This window comes from Buteo buteo, chromosome 23, assembly GCF_964188355.1.
Source record: "Buteo buteo chromosome 23, bButBut1.hap1.1, whole genome shotgun sequence".
Taxonomy (NCBI): domain Eukaryota; kingdom Metazoa; phylum Chordata; class Aves; order Accipitriformes; family Accipitridae; genus Buteo; species Buteo buteo.
In genome coordinates this window covers 5,835,731-5,850,646 of record NC_134193.1, presented here as the reverse complement: position 1 = coordinate 5,850,646, position 14,916 = coordinate 5,835,731, and the positions used below count along the sequence as shown (strand labels likewise).

General features: G+C 51.5%; 1 protein-coding gene across 1 annotated transcript; it reads right to left on the bottom strand.

Annotated features, from left to right (window-relative positions):
• Positions 1–5,550: 5,550 nt before the first annotated feature.
• LOC142043535 (potassium voltage-gated channel subfamily A member 2) lies at positions 5,551–7,618 on the bottom strand. Its single transcript, XM_075054799.1, has one exon. It carries the CDS (start codon positions 7,048–7,050, stop codon positions 5,551–5,553), a length of 1,500 nt encoding a protein of 499 aa, XP_074910900.1. The 5' UTR covers positions 7,051–7,618.
• Between the last annotated feature and the right edge of the window lie 7,298 nt (positions 7,619–14,916).

Below are 14,916 nucleotides of genomic sequence, written 5' to 3'. Positions count from 1 at the left end.
GCGCAGTCTCAAGCAATGAGGGAGCAAGTGCAAATGGATAATTACAGTCTTATAGGCAACAGAATAATAATTTTTAAAAAACCCAAAACACAACCAAAACAAAAAACAAGCTCCAAAACTCCAAAAGACCAACCCAGGCTCAGGACAGCCAGGCAGGGCTGGGAAGGGGACGTGATGCCCACGGGGGTTTAAACACACATATGGACCTTGTGATGAGGCCATGGTTACATGATGTCCAGCAGCTCCTACAAGCCAAATTGTCCCCCCTGTCAGAGGAAGAACACTGATAAGGAATTGATCTTTCATCACATACAACTGGGCTGGGGGGATCTCCTCCCCGAGTGTAAATCAGTGTTGTGCTTTCAAGGGTGATTTACACCGCTGGAGGCTGGTCCCTCTCCCCCCATAATAGGATGCGGCAGGATCGGAACACCCATTTCTGAGAAGGGGGGATGAAATTTGGGCAGCCAAATGTAGTAACATCATGGGGAGACCGAGGCTGTGGGGTGCCGTTCACACAGGACCTGGGGAAGGGCAGTGCTTTGGCCAGAGACAGAATAGTGGCCCGTGCATGATGGGGGGGACTCTTGTCTCCCCTTGGGGCTCGGGGCAGCAGCTGGTCCCCAACAGGAGGGACCAAGGGATGCACTAGATGCAGAGGAGGTCAGATGCTGCCAGGGGTGCAAGGAAGAAGCCACAGCCTTTTTTTGGGTGCAAAATGAAGTGGTTTGGGGCCTACTCCTTCTTCCTTCACCCCTCAGCACCTTTCACCCTAGCAGCATGCTGACAAGCTCCCACTGAGAGAAGAAAACCCTGGGATCCCTCCCCATGGATGTAGAACTTGAGATAAACACACCCTGGCTCCAAAACAGGGAGATGCTTCTTGCCACCACCATGGGACCAAAAGCCAGCATGGTTCAAGGGACTTAAAAGCCATTACAAAAAAAACCCCCAAAACAACTGAAAAACCCCACCCAGTGCAGCACAGCACTTGCATCGCAAACAAATCCCTTCAACTTCTGCTTGGCTTTCCCTGCACAGTCACAGAAACAGTCGTGACGGGCCCAAGCCAGGGATTTAGGATCAAGAGCAGAGATGCTGCAAAGCTGCCAGTTTGCTGAGGGATGCACAGAGCCAAACGGCACCAGCCCCTCAGGATGCTCCCACTTCCAAGACCAGATCGGGATTTCCTTCTTCACTTGAGCCCATCCCTAAGTGTATTTCAAGCTCTGGAAAAGCTAAAACACTTTGGCAGCAATTTCAAGGGCTGACCCAGGAATTATCTGATAACAAAGCAAGGCCCTTCCTGAAATACCTCCTCCTCCTCTGTCTTTTTCTCTCCTTCTGTGTATTTATGCACAAATATGCCCATATTTATACATCCACGTGCTATACTCTCATAACGCCAATCTAGAGATCTCTTTCTTTGTCTAGCTCAGCATTCAAACCTGTAGGACTTTGACACAAAACTTAGCTGCAAGGATTAGTTTTCCCAATAAAACACATTGACCCGTAAAGATGATTTTTTCCTAGCAGCCCTAATCACTTGGTGGTGTCCAGCCAGTATATGAGCCTCACCCCATTGCCCTTAGCAGAGATTTTGGAAGATATTAAAGTGCTGATGGGTTGCTTGCAGGCTTGGGCATGTGGTTGGGTGTTGGAAGACAACCCGCACTGTAATCACAACTTTCCATCTCTCCAAAACCATGGCACAAAAGATAAAACTAAAATACACGTATTGTCTCCTCTGGGTGCCAACCCAGGAGCTCCTCTGCAGTCCAGAGAGCTTCAGTCCTCCATCCCACGCCTGCAGAGAGGCAAACATCTCCACGGGAGGAGGAGAGGAACCAGACCACCTACATTAGGTGGCCCGATGAAATCTAACATAGATTGTGGGACCCTTCCTTTCCCCGGTCCCTAATTTAGCATCCTCAGTCTGAGCCACTTTGCAGCTCATTTTTGCACTATTTCAGAGTCAAGGGGAGTTTTGGATGCTCAGCATCTCTGCAGAAACAGGCCCAGAATCTCTCAAATCAAATTCCTCAAGAAAAAAAAAATAAATCACAGTCTCCTCCTGAAAAACTGGTTCAAGATCACATCAGTGAGTCAGAAGCAAAGCTAGAAATAGCACTAGAGCTCCGACCTGCAGGCACAAATCCCATTAAAAGCTATAGGGGAACCATTTCTCTGTGCGGGGGAGAAATCTGGACCCTTCTGTTTTGTGCAGCCTGATGGATTGCTTCCAGCCACAGCCCCCACAGACCTTTTTTGCCCTGAGCCAAACATCCAAGTGCTTATCCTGGTGTTTTCCCTATTTCCCAAACACAGTGCCAAGGGCAGCCCAGAGATGCTCTCCCACCAGGGCTCGTTTTCCCCAGGAACTTCTGCCTGGGTCAATGCAAGAGGTGCAGGAGCCGTCCTAAGGAAGGAACTGGTGGTGCTGGCCTTTGCCATGGGAATGGATGCCAGCTCACATTGGTGACAACGGGAAGAACATGGCCTCTTGCTCTTTGGTCCTGTCCATCCCTGTGATGCGGCCCTAAGGCAGCCAGGAACCCCCAGCTCGGTGTGTGGGTTTGGGTGTGTCTGATCCTGCTCATGGACCCGCTCTCACCTCCTGCCCAGCCTTGGAAAGCCCACAGGGACACCGTGCCCAAAACACCTCTCCCAAAAAAAACATGGTCTTCCTCCTTACCAAACCACAACGGCACTCACACTCCCAAGATGCACCCAATACTTTGGCAAACGCTCCCCCGAAATCATCCGAAGTCCACAGGCATTAAACAACCGGGCACTTTGCAAAGTCTCATTGAGTGCCAGCATCGTCCCCAAAAACCTGCAGCAACCTACCCTCGGCACTTTCCCACACACCAGGGATGGGATCGCCCGGTGCTAGTGGCACCCATGGGTGGGTGGGCAGCATCCTGGTGCATCAGGCAGCTACCCCATGCAAGCTCACATCCCCATGGACCCACCATGAGCCAGATCAATGGAAGCTGGCTGGCTGACCACCCTGGGAATCATGCCCAAGGCAGCGACTCACGCCAGCCCCATCCCATTCCACAGGAGGAGCTCCAGAAGCAGAGATTTATTGCTTTCGGTTGAGTTGCTTCTTTTTGTGTGTGTTTAAGGTGTTAATGGGTTTCAAGGGGCTCCCATTTCAAAGCTGCAGCAGCAAAGAGGGAGGAGAGGGCTCCTAATATAATGAGATGTAAGTAAAGACAGGCCGGGGGCCCCATGCTGTGTGGTGCTGAGCACCTTTGAGACCCAATGCATTGATGCTGCTGGTCCTCTGCACCAAGCAGAAGCCAGGACTCTCGTGCACTAACCATAGACACTTGGTATTAATTATAGCCAGGCCTGAATCAAGCAATCAATAAAATAAAAATGAGGAGTGATTCCCCCTGGCTGAGTGGAGCCACATCAGCACGAGAGATGGATCCGGCCCTAAAGCAGCATTTTGAACCATTGCTGTAGAATACGCTAGCACCGTTTATTTTATTGTTATTAGTATGGTTTTCCTCTCTGAGCTCAGGAAGGTTCTGATTGACCTCCCTCGCATGCTCTGCAATGGGGTTCCCTCCTTGTGACCAAACTTCACCGCAGCAATACAGCACTGGCTGTGCCCAAATTCAGCCCAAATTCACCCCAACTCAACAGGCTGCTAAACCCCATCCCGCACCCCAGGGAATCTTTGCTCGACCACAAGCTTGGAAGAGGTTTGCATCCTTCTCCCTCACCTGGCAGAGGAACAGGGCACCCGTCCCCATGGATTGTCAGCAACGGGGGGAAAACCACAAAGAAATCCAGACGGGGGTGGGGAAAGCAGGCGAGATCCCCCTGGACCGACAGCTCCCACCAATCCCCAAATAACACTGGGGATGAAGACGAAGCAGAAACAACCTCAGGGTCTCTGCATCTCAACTCACCCCTCCTAAAAACCCTGGAAGAAGGCAAAGCAAAGGCTCAGAGGTGCCAGCTCGGATCCAGCCCACCCTCAGCATGTGCCCTCTCCACCATAAGGGAATAAACCGCCAGCCCTGAGGCTCTACATGGTTGAAAAGGAGTTTTCCAGCCCAAAACGCACCCTTCCCTGGTGATCCCGTGGGTGCCACAGGACAGGTCATCCTGCTCCGGCCCATGTCCCACCATCCCGGCACCCCTGAGCTGGGACGCCCCTGATGCCCCAAGTGCTCACATTTGCTGAGGATTTGGCCCTATAGTCGCTCTCTAAATATCTATACACACACACACGATAATTATATGGGAAACGGCTGAAAATTGCTGAACAAACAAGTCAGGAGAGCCAGTACCTGCTATTCCACCTGCTCCTCGTGCCCTCTCTGATCCACTGTGGTTTCTGCTCATGGCACCAAGATTAATGACTAATTACTCGCCCCATAATGAGTGCAGGTGTTTAACTTTCAGCTCACCTTCCCTCGCTTGCGTTAGTTGGCTCTTGTGTCTGGATGCTCGGACACTCAGGCTTTGCCTTATTATCTCTCAAACTGTTGTCAGCACATGCCTTCCCCATCCAGTTTTTAAATATAATGGAGATTTTTTAACTCCCATGAATCTCCTTCGAGCCACCGGAGAATCTATAAACACTATAAACATGAATACTGTATAGTCTACTAAGAAAATATATATTTGTGTGTGTATTAAATATTCAGATTCATGCAACAAATATCCATGCAGCTGTACTGTATTACTGGTTAAATTTCACTGCAGTATAAATATATTATAGGCCACAGCATAGTTGCTCCAGTTTTATATATAGATATAAAAAAAGATGTTTTTTCCAACTCATTTTCAATGTGTCAGTGGAGGTGTCTTTGGTGATCCTGGAAATATTGGTGATGGAAGTGTCATCTAAATAAATAAATAAAATCCAAGCGCTTGATTTATTTACTCATCCCTCCCGATGCCTAGCATAGAAAACTTAAGACTTAATAAATAATGTGTCGTCATACTAATTATCCCTCCCCTGGGCCTCACACTGGCATACTGCAGTGGCTGAAACTATTGCAGCATGCAGCATTTTCAGTTATGAAACATGAGCCTGGGCAATGCGTTCGCACTTGGCATTCCCGGGCCGGAAACCCGAGCCTTCAAGCAATTCGGACACACGACTGCATCTTCCCTTCATTAAGCTCTGCCTGACCTTTCCCAGCCGTTCCCCACGCCTGGAAGCTGGCTGTCACCCAGCTCCACGGGACAGGGACAGGCGTTCGTGGTACCCTGGGATGGCCCGGAGCTGCCCCCCACATCCCCATCCCATTGCTCGAAATGCCCAACCGTTCCATATCTTTGGAAACCCACAAGCCTGGGATGGGAGAAGGGAAACAAAAAGGTTTGCTGGGGTTTTTTTTGCACGAACGCTTATTCGGTGTGGAAATCAAAGGTTAAAAGTCACTTACACAGCTATTGCTTCCCATGCAGAACCAAATATACACCGTAGAAAATACTGTATTAACTACAATGCAGAGCAGCACTCAATATCTGCAATTGTTCCACTTCAGCTTTAAATATGTTACTAGATTTTAGCGACTAGACATCGGTTAGCATTTTGGTGATATTCACATAGTTTGTGTTAGCTAGGGTGCAATTGGCTGTCTTCAAGTTCTCCTCCCTAAAATCCTCATTGCTATTGTTTACGCCTTCCTGAATCTCCATATAATCAGACTTACTAATCGTAGAGGCACTTCTGCTTTTCTTTAGGTCAGGGGAAGAGGGGATCTTTGGGCAGCTGGTTACTTGCAAATATTGAGCCTGCTCCTCTCCCTCCGTCTCCCGGTGGTAGAAGTAATTGAAGTTAGACACTATGACGGGCACCGGTAAGGCAATCGTTAATACGCCAGCGATGGCACACAAGGAACCCACTATTTTCCCCCCGATGGTCGTGGGGACCATGTCTCCATAGCCAACAGTCGTCATGGAAACCACGGCCCACCAGAAGGCATCGGGGATGCTCGGGAACTGGGACTCACTCTCGTCGGCCTCAGCAAAGTAGACGGCGCTGGAGAAGAGGATGACGCCAATGAAGAGGAAAAATATCAAGAGGCCCAGCTCCCGCATGCTGGCCTTGAGAGTCTGCCCCAGGATCTGCAGCCCCTTGGAGTGTCGGGAGAGTTTGAAGATCCTGAAAACCCGCACCAAGCGGATGACTCGAAGGATGGCCAAGGACATGGCTTGCTGGCCTTGCTGACCATCCTCCGGCTTCTCGGCCAGCTCCGTCCCTAAGGTGATGAAATAGGGAATGATGGCTACGATGTCTATAATGTTCATGATGTTGGTAAAAAAACCAGCCTTGCTGGGGCAGGCGAAAAACCTCACCAAGAACTCGAAGGAGAACCAGATGATGCAAAGTGTCTCCACGATGAAGAAGGGGTCTGTGAAAGAGGTGGACTGCTGGTACCCCATGCTGCTGTTGGAGTAGGGGGGATGGCTCAGCCCGCTGCCATGCATGTCTTCATTCTCATCCCGAAAAATGGGCAAAGTTTCCAGGCAAAAGCTGACGATGGAGATTAAAATCACCATGACGGAGACAATAGCTATAATCCTGGCAGGGCCTGAGCTCTCAGGGTACTCAAAGAGCAACCACACTTGTCTCTGAAACTCGTTCTCAGGCAAGGGTCTTTCCTCTTCTTTGATGTAGCCTTCATCCTCCCGAAACATCTCCATCGCTTCTTCCCCCAGTTCATAGAAACGAATCTCTTCCGAGAAGATATCTAAGGGCACATTAACCGGCCTCCGCAACCTCCCACCAGACTGGTAATAGTACAAAATTGCATCGAAGCTTGGTCTGTTCCGGTCAAAGAAATACTCATTCCGGAGTGGGTCAAAATATCTCATTCTCTTTTTAGGATCCCCTAGTAAGGTCTCTGGAAACTGGGCTAGTGTCTTGAGCTGTGTCTCAAAGCGCAGACCCGAAATATTAATGACCACCCTCTCGCAGCATTCATGGTCGGTCTCAGGGTTATACGTGTCCTGCGGGTGACCGGGAAGAGCTGCAGCTTCGTCTGCAGGATCTCCAGTAGCAACTGTCATATTGGGCTTTAAAAGAAATCCTTATGCTAATCTCTTCCCAGTGCCCGGTGGTGGGATCGGATTCAGGGCAGGGCTACTATCCTGCAGAAGGACAGGTACGTAGGTTTGGAAGTGTCTCATGAAAAGGCGAAGGGATGATAAAAAAAAAGAGAAAATAAAAAAAAAAAAAAAAGAAAGAAAATTGCCCCTGCTGAGAAAGAGAGAGATGAAATAAAGTTGGGGGGGAGGAGAGCAGCTCCCTTCACTAGCATGTCTATCCTCTTCCTCAGGGGGGTTAATTCGCCTTCTCTGGGACGGAGTTCAAAAACTCCCATCTAAACCCATTAGGTGGAAGAGAGAAAACACCTGAGGAACTGTCACCTATTGAAAACCAGCGTGGAAAAAACTGGCATTGGCAAACCAGAACTTTTTTTGGCTAACAATAAAAATTCCAATTAAAAAAAAAAATTAAAAAGAGGGAGGAAGGGAAGAGAAAGGAAGGAAGAAAAATAACCCCATCCAGCCCTAAAGTGGCGAGGGGACCCCGTGGGGTGCCGGGGAGAGGCAGACCAGGCTCAGCTCATTTCCAGGCATGCAGCTAAGGGTTAACATTTAACCGTGCAATCTCAGGCAATCTACCCTCTAGGAAAGCTCTAACTTCAGTTTTAAGTTCGACACCTTCCCGATCCTCCTGCCCTGGCCATAAAGCGGCAAGGCGACATGCTGCCCTCCCTGCCTGCAGCCAACTGGGCAAGCTTTGCGGCTGCCTGAATTTGGAGCCGCCGATGCCGATGCAAGCTGCCCCGCGGACCACTGCAGTCCCCCTCCTCGACCGCTGGTGTCCCGGCTCCTGTCATTCTCTGCAAACCACCATGGCACACAGAAAACAAATCACATTACCTGGAGAAGCCAAATCTTAGTGTCTCTTAGTAACACCGATTATCTGACCCTGGGGAAATCCTAGAGAGAAATACAGGCTTCCAAGATCCCCATAATTTCCTCTCTCTTCAAAGTTAAAAATAATGGTGAGTCATCGTAGAAAAAGGAGAAGGGACATAAAAGGGGTTAGATTCCCAGATGGTGGAAGTCAGGTCTTGTAATGGTTTGGACTGGAGAGAGAGAGAAAGAGAGACAGAGAGACAGAGAGACAGAGTCTTCTCGGTAGCTGTTGCAGATCTGCACTTCAGGGCAGATGAGCGTCTGTCTGATGCCTTCGGTACGACGGTGAAAAGATGCTAAGCTCAGCAAAACCCGATGTCCCCAGTGTCCTCGGGAGGTGTGGCATCGCCTGGAAAAAACACCAAGAAGGTAGCAAGCTGCTGGGGGCTCGATAGGAGCATCTGCAAAGCCCCGGCTCCTCCAGGCACCCCCTTTTTCCTCCCCGTGAGCTGTTTGCCCGCTGCCTGGCCAACCTGCACTGCAACACGAGAGGAGGGCGAGAGTGCGCTAGCGGCAAGGCGGAAAAAACCAGAGCCCCATCTCCCTCCGCTCTCGCTCAACGCCACGGCGTGCAGCAGGGCCGGGCTGCCCGTGGGAGCTGGTGCCAGGCGAAGGGGGGGGGGGGACGACACAACGACGCAGCCCCCCTCAGCCGCTGAGGCTCTGCAAAGCCACGGTGGGTTCCCACCACCGCCGAGCAGCCGGGAGTCGGTGGTACCCACGGGGTGCAGCACCCACACGCCATCGCGTCGCGTTCCCGGGTGATTCGGGAGGCTCTGGCTTCATCCGTGAGACTGACCCCCCCCATCAGTCCCTGTTTGTCGTCGCCCCCCAAAGGCCACCTGCCCCCCTAGATAGCCCCGAGGAGCCCCAAGCATCGTGGGCCCGACCATGGGGACCCACGCGACCTGCACCCACCCTCCCCATCCTCCGAAAAGCCAACCCCCCGGCCGACCCACCCCCCCCAGGGGAATTCGACTCCGGTGGGCAAAATTTCTCATGGGGATGTTGAGGCTCTGGTCCCCGGTCGATGCCGAGTCGGCAGCATCCCTGCTCCTAACGAGCGCTCATTTACATCATCCCGCACTGCCTCACACCATGGAGATGCTCAACCCGGAGAGGTCCAACCAACCTCTCATTTTTTCTTTATTTTTTTTTCCCTCCCAAAGAAAAAAAAAACAAAAAACAACCAAAAAACCTCTAACCTCCCTTCTTCAGCTCCAACTCGACTTGTCTACTTTGAGCCAGGATTACAGAACCGGGTAGGGGAGGCAGGTGGAAAATAACCCCGCGGTCCCAACCTCCTTGGCAAAGATTTCAGCCATCTCCAGGCCATTTATGCCTGTTGGTTCCTCTCCTCATCACCCGGGGTGCAGATATTGCCGCAGATCCCTCTTTTCTTGGAAATTTCCCTTTTCCGTGCAACCCTCCTCTCCCTTCTCCTTATGCACTAGAAAAAATAGTACAACCCTGACAAGGCTTGCAGCATTCAACCGCTTCGCTTAACCCTTTTCTGCCAGGCCGACAGGAGAGGAGGTTGCATCTGTCCCAGTTTTTCTCCTTTTCCTGCATTTTCTCCCCACCGCTCGCTCCCCAGTGACTCGCTCAGGAGTTCGGCTTGATTTGACCTTCCCTGGCTCGTCCGAGCATCACGCTAAAACGCCACAAACACCATCTTTCTGCTGCTGCAAAAAATATCTGGCAGCCACAACCCCCCATTTCACCAAAAATCAACCAACCTTGATTTTTTTTTTCTGAATACAGTTTCTCTCTCGCCTGTAAACTCTCTCCTCCCCTTTCTCCCTTCCCCAAACACCCCAGGTTTGTTTAACAGCACAGAAATTTACTTATTTTTTTTAACATGTTGATTTTTATTTGGCGTGAGGTCTAGGCTCCTTTTTCTGAGTCCAAATCCAAGCAGTGGTGTTTGGTGCTTATCAGAGATGGTTATGGCATCATCTGAGTTGACATCACACATCCCAACACTCAGTTTCTCCTACTTTCTCCCCATCGCATGCTTTCCTGGCAAACAACACCCCCCCCCCCAAGCATCTTTGGGGTTAATTCATGCAAATTTGGGGGTTGGGGTGGGAGCATGGAGGAGGTGAAGAAGAAGATTTGCCCAGAGACCCTCAATTTTCTCCCTGCCTGCAGAGACCACTGCAGGCAGGAGCCATGCCTGTATTTCAGAGGGGTGAGATTTCAGGTTGCACGCCTCGAGGACAAGGTCGTGTTTGCAAATTAAAACACGAATCCCTCCATTTGCACAGTTTATGGTCAGGCTGTATTTAAGCAGGGCAGCGGTGGGGAGAGGAGGGGGGAAAGGATGCAAGGTGAGGAGGGGAGAGAAAAAGGCACCAACTTACAATTGGCTCTGCAGTCAGGCATGCGGCGAATGCACAAGCAGCCACTCTGCTCCGCGCCGCTGCCGGCACCTCTCACCTACGGCCCCCAAAACTCGTACCCCGGTAGTCAACCTCCGAAGGCAGCAGAGCTTCTCCATGAATATTCATAAGATTAATATGAGCATCTTCCCCCCCCCCCCCCCCGCCTCCCTCCTCCCAAGCAAGAGACCTAGATTTCAACCACTGGGAAATAATCATATCCCTGGATACGTGATGCTGCTTTACCGTGCGGCTCTGATCCATACCATATTCTTGGTAATAGCCTGGATCTGCTTGGGGAGATCTGGGGGGTGGAGAACCACCAGCTCCGCGCAGCTTTAGGGAAGGAGATGGGGCAGGATGGGACTCGCAGGGACCACACTGCTCTGCTCTTGGCTGGGGTGAGGATGTAAAAAGCGGTAATTTTATATTACTTTACATTTACAGACCTCCCTTCACATGGAGGCATCTCCCACCCCCAAAGGAGGGACATGACCAAGCTCATACCAATGGGGCATATGAGACCTACGGATCAACCTCTGCCTTAGGGCATGAGGGAGATGCATCTGCATGGACCACTCTGACATTACCCCACGGCCCCATGAAGAACATCGGGGCAGCAACAAGTCCTGCAAGGTGCCTGGCACCCAGCAAACACGAGCGCCGGAGGCGGCAATGGAAAATATTTCTATTCCCATACACAGTGGTCAAATTTGCAAGGAGCCATCAGTGCCGCCAGTGATTGCCCCACGGACAACAACCTGAGGTGGGATGGGAGGGCATGGACCACCCTGAATACCCAAGAAAATCAGTGCTTAGTGTAATGTCCAGCCAGCCAGGAGCATCTGGGTACATGGTAGGGCTAAACTGTATTATTTTAGCATCCCGAGGTGCCAGGAGCAGCGGGTGGCACAGAGACAGAGACTGGGTGCAGCACAGGATGGGGGTAAGGGGGATGCTATCACCCACTGCTCCTCCCAATACCCCTCTTGGTCTTGAAACAAAAATATATTTCCCCAAGCCCTAGCCAGATCCCAATATTGAAAATGAATTTCTAACCCTATGGCAAAATTGGGAATCCTTCTCTCCCTGCCACGAACAGCCCTTGCACGTATGGGTTTTCTTACTGCCTGCATCCAACTGACATGAGGCTACTCTGGACGAGGGTTTTTTAATGTCATCTGCATCAGTTTAGCCTTTTCTGAAGGCAGATCTGCCATAGCGGGGTAGGTTGAATCGAGAAAATGATTTGCCTGAGGCTAATCCTTATGCAATATGCAGAAACTGAGGCCGGGCAGAGAACAATTCAAGTGAAGCTAAATCTCTAACTTGTTATTCCTGCTGCCGCCTTGTGAAGGTTTTACAAAACCAGGGGGATTTTTCATATAAACAGCACCAACTCCTTACCAAGAGCCAAAATCCCATCTCTAGCAAATCAGGGGAATTTCTCTGAATTGAGTGACACTCTCCTGATTCACTATCCTAATTGTGGAGCTATTATTATAGTCTGTGTGTCGGCACTCACTTCCCTCAGCCACGCTGACAACTCCAGACGTAACCCAGCCTTTCAGAGAACTAGACGAGCTGATGCACTGCACCCACTTGTCTGTTTTACATGGATTTAACCAGCCGACGTCTTTGCATCAATATTATAATTAAAAAATAAGCCCCTTCTTCATTAGTTCTCTTATCTAAATGGACTTTATAGTCACCCAGACTAGAAGCCTTACCCCATTTGTGTGTGTGGCCCTGGGAAAGTCACTTGGTGTGGGGGTGTCCCAGATACCATCAGGAAGCAGATGAGCTCCCCTTGCTTTGCTGCCTTTATTCCCAGGGAAGCCCCCCAGGGCTGTTCAGACCTTGTATTCATGAGCTTGCAGCCAGCCTGCACGGTACAAACAAAAATCAAAAATATGTGCTTTTTTTTCCCCCTTTTTTCCCCTGTAACCTGCTGGTAGTGTGTTTGGAGGATGCTCAGTGATGTGATGCTGTGGGGGCATGGATGAAACCCCTAGGGCAGGGTGTTCCCAGGACTGGCCTCATCCAGAACAGCAAAACTCAAGCACTAGACTCACATTGCAAAGCATGACCCACGCCTGGTCCTACACCGCATCACCTGGGATGGGCACCAGCATTTCCCCATGCTGCCATGAACCGAGCTGCTCCCTCCAGAGAGGACAGACCCTGTCCCACCACCTTCACACATCCTGCACAGCCTCAGATGGTGGCATCTCCCTGTGGTGTCCCTCCTGGGGAGCCCACGCCACCTCCTGCAAAGCCAGAGGGACTTTGAGGGCACCAGCAGCCATGCCAGGAGAAAGAGCCGAGCTGGACCAAGGCCTGACCATGGTGCCGAGCAGAGTGGGCTTGGATGGGGCAGGGTGCTGAGCCCCCATCTCCATCCAAGCCACGGCTTTCCAGCCGCAGGTGTTGACATAACTGGGCCCCGTGTCATTTTAGAACCTGTAAGCAAGTTCCTGGGGCTGTGACTCACCCTCCGGGGAAAGCATCCAACCTCCCACCCGCTGCCTATGTCAGAACACCAAGCTCCCAGCCCCCCAGCACCCCAGCACCCACGCCTCAGTGCGTGGTGGCAAGAGAAGGGAACACCGAGAGATGTCAGTGACCCTGATGCGATGGCACAGCGTCTAAAAATGAAGGCAGCCAGGGAAAAAAGTGACACGGACCAGCAGAGCAGACTTTGCTCTTCCACAGCAGATGCTGCTGGTGAATCCCAAAATACCGTGGTGAGATAGGTCAGAGTAGCTCCTCCTGTCTGGGGAGACGGGAGGAGTTTCAGGGGTTTGCCCAAGGTTACACTAGAAAGGAGGAGCAGAGCAAAAAGCGATGCTGGGTTCTGCAGGAGTGGGGCAGGGCTCCTGGTCTGCGGGAGAATCTCCTCATCCCTGGGAAGGCACATCATGGCCAAGGGGAAAACAGCAAATATCGCCTGTCTGCAAAGTTAATGTTAAACACATTCTCCCTCTGTATTTCTCCAAGGTGGTTTTCATAATAAAATAGCTGATATTTTAAAAATAACTCCTTTGGGTACCAGTCTGAATTCTCGTTTGGTTCATCTCTGAGTTGCAACATCTTTGCTCCCACAGACGCTCCACCAGCCTGAACGGCCGGTCTGGAGAGGAGCTGGGCACTGTTCATTGAAGATAAAAGTCATTTAGCTCAACCAAAACACAGTAGAGAACTTCAGTTCTTGAAGGCTTTGGAGCTTGTCGAGATGATTGTGAATATTTCATGCCAGGCTGCCGCTCGCTCCAGGAGAGCTAATGGACCCGCTGCCAGGCTGGTGCAGGGTGAGCATCGGTCCTGGGCGGGTGCCTCCTGCTTGGGCTGCTCCAGCCATTCGGGTTAAAAGGCTCTTAAAGCCGCTTTATTTCACTTGCACAAACAAAAAGGACAGGACAAGCCAAATTAACGAATGGAAAAGAAATCAATAGCCTCCTTCCAGCCAGGCGCGAGTGCTTTCAGCTCAGGAAAGACAGCCTGCCAGCTCGCAGGCCTGTGCATCGTGTGTGGGTAAAGTGCCCCCATCCCTCCCCAGGGCTGGGGCTTTATTTAAGGTGTCAGCTGAGCCCCTGTGTCCCTGCAGGCTGGCTGCGGGCCACCGCCTCCTCGCCGAGGGGACCCAGCCGTGTCCCTCTGTCCTTCCAGTCCTCCCGTGCCAAAGGGACCAAGAAAGCAGTCGCTTCAAGGCTCCAAAAGTGCCTTTATCCAAGACGCCGACCGAATGCCTGCTTTGCCAAGCCAGGGCTGCTCGTGTGACCCCAAGACAGAGGAGAGGTGACGAACATTTCGGTTTCTCTCCAATGATTCATTTTCCCAGGGTCTGAACCAGCCCATACCCATCTGCCCAACAGAGCAACCCTCCTCCTCCAGCTTTGGGGGGGGGTGATGCTTACCAAGAAGCGGGGAAATTGGGCCAAAAGTTGAAACCTTCTGGTTGTTGAGCTTAGGGAGGAGAAGACTAAGGGGAAATGGGAGAAACCTCCAGTGGAGGTGGCGAGCACCTGTAGGCAGTTTGCCTTTGCCTTGGGGGAGCAGTTAGGTGACCTCAGGGTCCCCTCTGCACTGCCATGATGGGGCACAACTCCTTTTAGCCACCAGTCCTGGCACTGGTTCCCTGTACGGGTGATGACCAGGGTGACAGCATCTCCCGTCACAGCACAAATGGGACAAGCAGCTCTGCAGAGGCTATTTTTAGACCCTGTGGGTCTCAGCCCAAGTCTCTGCTGGTGCTGGGTAGGGGCCAAGAGCTGCTGAAGGTCAGATCTGAGCCATGGAGTGGGTTGAGATGTTCCCATCACCCCAGACGTTCATCCCTCTGCACCAAGCAGCAGGACTGCAAACAAGCTGGGAGGAAAAGTGGTTGGAGACGATGATTTGCCTCTTCTCTTCCTCCCACATGGAGATGCTGCCGGGAGGAGTTGCAGCCAGTAGGGATGCTCAGGCTGGGGAGCACCTTCCCCACGGCTTGGTGACATGGGCACAGGGGCACTGTGGGCATGGTGGCATTTTGGGCACCGTGGCATTGTGACAGCTTCAGCCA

Bases quoted from the DNA above. Each gene is read 5' to 3' on its own strand.
- LOC142043535 (XM_075054799.1), bottom strand. From the start codon at position 7,050: ATGACAGTTGCTACTGGAGATCCTGCAGACGAAGCTGCAGCTCTTCCC.